We start from the raw sequence: 7241 nt of genomic DNA, 5'->3' as shown, positions 1-7241 counted from the left end.
GGGTGTTCGGCTCATCCCTAATGTTTAGGGTTGCTGTCAACCGGTTTGTAAATTAGGAGACCTAGTTGAGCTTTTTTTTTAGGGAATGTTAACCATTGTTACCGAGTACATTAAGGTGTGCACTCTCACCCAAAAGTCTTCCAGGTGAGAAACAACGTTCCCTCCCGGCCACAGCCTCGAAAGCTCACGAGGGACACCTCAGGGTACTCCTCCATCCACCTTTATTGTGTCATTTAGTCATCATAACATAGAGAGGATTTCAGTGACAGACATCCTATGGGCTCTATAGTGGAGATGTCCACAGAAGACAGTGAAGGCGGAGATGTTCCCGGAATGACCTCTAGGTGGCAGAGTGGAACGATACATGTGATGGAGTCCGGAGAGCAGAGAGCCTCAGCCCCCCACAATCCCCCCTGATCCCCATTATAGGGGACATGAAAAGTCTTCTTTATAAGTCAGATGTATACCGTGATCGGTGACCTATAAGAAGTGAGCATGGACGGATCCCCCTGATCCCTGTGCTGTGTATTTGGCAGAACAGACAACAGCTGCTCCGTGTGGAATCCCCGCTCACACTTTCTATTCTAATTAATAATCCACATTGAAGGAGTTCAGAGATCTCCGAGTATTGTGTGATGTGCGGAGATTTTACTTTGGATTTGGGAAAACAAAATAGCGATTTATTGCAAAAATAGAACGTGCAGATCTAGGCGGGCAATTTGAAAAAAGAAAAAAAAAAGGCGCTTTTCAATGAGGAGGAGGAGTGTGCTCTCATTGTCCAATCAGAGGGCTGGAGATGTGTATAAATAGCGCTGCAGAGCGGCATAAGCTCACGTTCCTTGTATCAGCGAAGCACTGAACAGTCATGGCAAGAACCAAGCAGACAGCCCGTAAGTCCACCGGAGGCAAAGCTCCCCGCAAGCAGCTGGCCACCAAAGCCGCCCGCAAGAGCGCCCCGGCCACCGGCGGAGTCAAGAAGCCTCACCGCTACAGGCCCGGCACCGTGGCTCTCCGAGAGATTCGCCGCTACCAGAAATCCACCGAGCTGCTCATCCGCAAGCTGCCCTTCCAGCGCCTCGTCCGAGAGATCGCCCAGGACTTCAAGACCGACCTGCGCTTCCAGAGCTCCGCCGTCATGGCTCTGCAGGAGGCCTCTGAGGCTTACCTCGTCGGACTCTTCGAGGACACCAACCTCTGCGCCATCCACGCCAAGAGGGTCACCATCATGCCCAAAGACATCCAGCTGGCACGCCGCATCCGCGGGGAGAGGGCATAGAGAGACACACACTCCGAACTACTACTAATCCCAACACAAAGGCTCTTTTCAGAGCCACCACATCCTCCTATACAAAGAGATCTATATACTCCATCACATCGACTATGACAGGGAAATCCTTACAAGACATCCACACATCTCCCCACCTCCTTCCTCAATAGACATCTACACCCACTACATACCGATTATGTTTTACACTACTCATTTTTTTTTTTCTCTAATCTTTTCCTCTGGACTGCTCCATGCTGTGATAGAACTTAAGTCACTTGTACAATAATCCTGTCAGTCCAGCCAAGGCCCCCCCGGGACACTCCGCCCCCCTCTTTCCCTATCCATCACTTCTCATCTCTCCAGAGACCCGTCTGGAAATATGAAGGCTGACTAGGAAAAAAAACTGCCAAGTCCCTTTTCTCATTTTATTTCAACACTACCGCCTTATATCGGTGAACATTTCTTCTACTTTCAACACTACCGCCTTAAATCGGTGAACATTTCTTCTACTTTATGGTTTATCTGAAGGGATTATGAATGTTTGGCCGGGGGGACCATATTTGTACAGTGGGGGCTCATGAGAATAAGAGAATTATCTTTGAGTGCGGTGTTAGATTGTCATTTATTGATACAATTATTTCCATCAATCCATCACAAATGGAGAGACTAGAAGGAACAATTCATCCAGTATTGTGTGAAAAAATCCGGGGAACTCCCTTTTTTGTTCCATTATTCTCTACCGCCCATGGATGGGGGGGGGGTAATTGTTGCATAATGGAAAACTGAAATTATGGCGGGCAGTTTGAAAATTTCCAACTCCGCCAATCATAACCGCCTGTGCTTCATCTGTCAACCAATGAGAGCGTTTTATAATGAAATTTCTGACATGGAACCTGAAATGTATCCGTTTCCCTCCGAATGTGATATCGGCGACCTGGGGATGGTAAATCTGTAACTGGATATTTATTTAGTAAAGAGTACATTGCCCACATAACACAATGATCTTGTCGCTGATCATTCTTACTCCACCTCCCTGGGGAGATCTCCCAGTGCGAAAATTGTCTCCAATCCGCACCACAGAAGTGTATATGTATATATATATATTGGGGGGGGGATACCTGAAGCTATCCTTTGTATCAATGACGGATGTCATGTGAAGAGTCCTGTGATCGGATCTCCCGCTGTATTCTATATTATTCTATAGAGGGGATTGGGTAAGGTGGTCACATTGCTCTGTATGGAGGACTTCTAATGCGGCCCCCCCTGGTCGCTGTGTGTATGTAGAGCTCTGTCAGGAGGAGGTGGGTGGCTCTGAGAAGAGCCTTTGGGGGGTGTAGATGAAAGGAGGTCTCTCCGGTGGGGATTATTTCTTCTTTGGAGCGGCCTTCTTGGGCTTGGCTGCTGTCTTGGGTTTAGCCGCCTTCTTAGCCGGACTCTTGGCGACTTTTTTCGGCTTGGCTGCAGCTTTGGGCTTCTTGGGGCTCTTTGTCACCTTCTTGGCAGCTGCAGGCTTTTTTGCGGGTTTCTTGGCGGCCTTCTTGGGGCTCTTGGCTGCGGTGGGGGCTTTGGTGGTGGTCTTCTTCTTGGGGGACTTGGCTGGCTTCTTGGCGGCCGGCTTCTTGGGGGACTTGGCCGCAGCCGATGGCTTCTTGGTGCTTTTCTTGGCGCCTGCCGCCTTGTCCTCCTGCTTCTTGTTGATCTTGAAGGATCCGGAGGCTCCATGTCCTTTGACCTGGACGAGGGTCCCCTTAGTCACCAGCCCCCTGATGGCGATCTTGAGGCGGCTGTTGTTCTTGTCCACATCGTATCCTCCGGCGGACAGGACCTTCTTGAGGGCGGACAGGGAGACCCCGCTGCGCTCTTTGGAAGCGGCCACGGCTTTGACGAGGAGCTCGGACACGCTGGGACCGGACGGCTTCTTGCTGCCTTTCTTGGCTCCTCCGGCTGCCGCCTTCTTGGCCGGCTTCTTCTTGGCGGCGGGCTCCGCTGGAGGAGCGGCGGCTGGGGCGCTCTCAGTCTCCGTCATGATTCCTCTTCAAGAAGGTTTACAAAACGTTCATAATACGATGATCCGAGCGCTCTGCCTTTATACAGTACGATCGTCATTTCTATTGGTTGGTATACAACACGCTGTCTGCACTCCTATTGGTTACACATTAGACACGCCCACCCACTCTTACTTCAGTAATGGGGAATCTTCTCTCTCTTGTTGTGTTTTCCGGGCAGAGAGAAAAATGATTTTATTCTGGAATAGAACGATGTCCGATCTTCATCGGGGACCCGATCTGCTCACTGGACTGTCACTTATCGGGGGTCACTTACAGCTGTCAGGAGCTGCTGAGGAGGCTGAACACAGAGGCTGCAAACACAGCCATCCTCCTGAGTGTGGGTCCCATTCTTCCTTCTATCTTGTTTTCTACACAAATTCTACCCAGAAAACAATCTTCTCACATCTCCCACTAGAATGATCTTCACATTAGATGAGTGAAGAGTGACCATCAGGAAACATTTCCCCCTAATACACAACTCTGCTCATCTATAGCTGAGTAGAAGGAGCCTGGAACAAAAACATCAGCCGGTGACATGAGATCCTTGTGTGATGTGATGGCAGATATTGTTATACATACAAATGTCTCAGCTGATTACACAATGTCATGTTTGATGTGCTATGTATCATTATCTGGTCATCATGATACATCTATTGTTATCCAGATACTTTGAGTATGTTTATCGATCTCTTTTACTACACAGCTATATATCCTACGCGGGTGCAATGCTTGCTTTTAATCCTTCTATCTTGAATATAAGTTTATTGTTTTGGTGATCAAAGAGTCAATCCATCAGCATTGGATCCCCCAAGAGATCATTTCAGTAACAAGAATTTTGCTGAAAATCCTAATATAGTGTAGCTTTAGGTGAATCGTGATAGTAAATATTGGCTATTTGTAGGTTAGTGAGGGGTGGATTTATTTCTAGGCTACTAAACTAAAAACATGCATACTGACCACAAAACGTATTTTATTCTGTTAACATTCTCCAGGACAAGATTTCAGGGTGTTCCCTTCCTCTCAGATCCAAAGAAAACTAAAAGTAAAGGGAATTCACCAAAAGAATTGAACTTAGAGATTTAAATATTAGACCCCCTTTACACCTTTATCATCTCCCCTCTGTATCCCAGTTAGGTCCGCTCCTCCTTTCCCTAGATAGCATCTCTTCTCTGTATCCTCAATATCTCCTCTCCTCTGTATCCCCCAGAGCCCCGATCTACTAGTGTGGATGAATTCCGGCTAATTCTGAAAATATACAGCGCTAAAAACTTTCACTGATCCAATGATCCCAATCACATGGAAAGTACATGTATCTCATAATACAATACATCTCCAGAGACCAAGATATGAATTCTAAATAACTACTAGATTATTGTAAAGAAAGGAAGAAAGGAAAAAGATAGATAGATAGATAGATAGATAGATAGATAGATAGATAGATAGATAGATAGATAGATAGATCGATCCCCATAAACTTTACACATGATGTCCGCCTCCTCCCCCAACTTTATTCTAATTTATACTCAATATATAGCACACCTCTCCTTCCTATCATTAATAGCACCGGACCACCGTATGTACAAAAGCATCGCTCCTCTATATCCTGAATAGCACTTCTCCACTGTATCCTAATTAGCACGACTCCACCAATATCTCCATAAAGAGGACCTGTCACCTGACCAATACTATCACATAGGGGGATGGGAGACACTGGGACTGAAAAGACCACCAATATATCCATAAAGAGGACCTGTCCATCCAACTGGGGCACCCCTTAGTTCGTGGACTGGAGGAGTTGCTCTATTTTCCATACTTGCGGTACACAAATACCACACATGAACCATGTTGATGTTATGTAAATCCTGTAAGTTGTTTTATACCAGGGAGGGACCTGGAAGTGACCCTCTGGAGATTTACTCTGATCACTGACAATATTCAATAAAAAGCAATAAAAAAATGGATCCCACTCTATTCCAAATGAAGGTGCAACACTGACACCTGGCGGTCACAAGATACATGGCATCTGTACTGAGATCTGGGAAGAGATACAATGTGATTCGTTGTAATGTTTTCCTTCCTAATTCCCAAATTGTGTTTTACAATGTAGACTTTTGTAGCTGAACCAGAACAATGTCTGGGGATCTAGTAGTGAATTGGAAACACAAGCGGCCATCTAGATACTTGACATTTTTTTTTTTGTTAGTTTGTTTTTTTTCTTGTTTGTTATTTTGTTTTTTTTTGTGTTTTTTTTTTTTTTGTTTTTTTTTTGGGGGGGGGGGGGGGGGGGTAGATGTACCTGGCTAGCAAAGCCCATCGAATAATCCAGAATCATTTTGTACATGGTTAGAATGAAGTCACAGCTCTGATGTGTGGTATGTGGGTGGCTCATTTCCACTATACAACACAAAGACATCCACTTCTCCATACAAAGAGCCCCACATACATTGTTATCGGGAGATCTGATTGTAAATATAGATAACAGAAAGTTTGATCTCTATGGGAGAACAATGTGATAATGACCACACACCTCTCCATTAGGGATGAGCCGAACACCCCCGATTTGGTTCGCACCAGAACCTTCGAACGGACCGAAAATTTGCACAAACGTTAGAACCCCATTGACGTCTATGGGACTCGAACGTTCAAAATCAAAAGTGCTAATTTTAAAGGTTAATTTGCACGGTATTGTCCTAAAAAGGGTTTGGGGACCCGGGTCCTGCCCCAGGGGACATGTATCAATGCAAAAAAAAGTTTTAAAAACGGACGATTTTTCGGGAACAGTGATTTTAATGATACTTAAAGTGAAAAAAAAAGTGAACTATTCCTTTAAATATTGTACCTGGGGGGTGTCTATAGTATGCCTGTAAAGTGGCGCGTGTTTCCCGTGATTAGTACAGTCCCAGCACAAAATGACATTTTTAAAGGAATAAAAGTCATTTAAAACTGCTTACGGCTTTAATGTAATGTCCGGTCCCAGTAATATGGATGAAAATCAGTGAGATAAAAGGCATGGGTACCCCCCAGTCCATTACCAGGCCCTTGGGTTCTTGTATGGATATTAAGGGGAACCCCGCACCCAATTAAAAAAAAAGGAAAGGTGTGAGGCCCCAGGCCTTCTGAACAGCAGTATGCAGATGGTGCAAACAAGACAGGGACTGTAGGTTTGTTGTTAAGTAGAATCTGTTTGTAATTTTGAACAGGTGCATTTTTAAAGTGTAGCTCCAGACTAAAAATCTATTTTTTAGCTTTTTGTAAAACATAGGGAAGGGTTATCACCCCTGTGACATTTGTTTTGCTGTCTGTGCACCTCTTCAGAAGATTTTACCTCACTTTCTGTCCCAATGACAAATGTTTTGTGACAATTTGGGGGTTTTAGTTAAACAAGGATTGGTGATAAAGCATCAGTGGAGAGGAGACATGTTTTTCCCATATTAACTCTTACAGGAGAGAATTTCCTATCCTAGGGGTAGATTTCATCTCACTTTCTGTTGTCTCCTTCCGTTTGCAAGTAGGAGTCGTTTGTAAGTTGGATGTATGAAAGTAGGGGCCTGCCCTATATACTCTGCAGAAATTGCGGCCTTAGGTGTTGGTGTTGCCACAACACTGTAAGCCCTCACAGTTACTCTTGGTGGGCGCAGGAACGGGCTCTGCTGTGAAATATTAGATGAAGAATTGTAATTACATGTCCCTGTTGAACAGGGTCAGAAAAATTGGGCCTTTGGTGGCGGTGGTGCTGGTGTCACAATACTGTAAGTCCTCACAGTTACTCTTGGTGGGCGCAGAAATGGGCAGCTGCAAAATATTAAAAATTGGCAGAAAAATTGGGCCTTAGGCACTGGTGCCACAACACTGCAACCCCTCACAGATACTCTAGGAATGAGCCCTCCTGTAAAATATTGCATCAACATTTGTAATTACAAGCCTCT

The 7241-nt window shown here is 45.3% G+C and overlaps 2 protein-coding genes across 2 annotated transcripts; one reads left to right on the top strand and one right to left on the bottom strand.

The window, feature by feature from the left end:
• The first annotated feature begins 840 nt into the window (after positions 1-840).
• Positions 841-1309, top strand: LOC141129605 (histone H3). Its single transcript, XM_073617704.1, has one exon. The coding sequence runs from the start codon at positions 866-868 to the stop codon at positions 1274-1276; it is 411 nt and encodes a 136-aa protein (XP_073473805.1). The 5' UTR covers positions 841-865; the 3' UTR covers positions 1277-1309.
• Positions 1310-2398: 1089 nt separating this feature from the next.
• On the bottom strand, positions 2399-3321 carry LOC141129604 (histone H1.5-like). Its single transcript, XM_073617703.1, has one exon. It carries the CDS (start codon positions 3291-3293, stop codon positions 2631-2633), a length of 663 nt encoding a protein of 220 aa, XP_073473804.1. The 5' UTR covers positions 3294-3321; the 3' UTR covers positions 2399-2630.
• Positions 3322-7241: the final 3920 nt, after the last annotated feature.

This window comes from Aquarana catesbeiana, linkage group LG02 (assembly GCF_042186555.1).
Source record: "Aquarana catesbeiana isolate 2022-GZ linkage group LG02, ASM4218655v1, whole genome shotgun sequence".
NCBI classification, from domain to species: Eukaryota; Metazoa; Chordata; class Amphibia; order Anura; family Ranidae; genus Aquarana; species Aquarana catesbeiana.
This window is presented reverse-complemented; position numbering and strand designations above follow the sequence as displayed.

Coding starts and splice junctions, on each gene's coding strand:
- LOC141129605 (XM_073617704.1), top strand. CDS start 866: ATGGCAAGAACCAAGCAGACAGCCCGTAAGTCCACCGGAGGCAAAGCT.
- LOC141129604 (XM_073617703.1), bottom strand. CDS start 3,293: ATGACGGAGACTGAGAGCGCCCCAGCCGCCGCTCCTCCAGCGGAGCCC.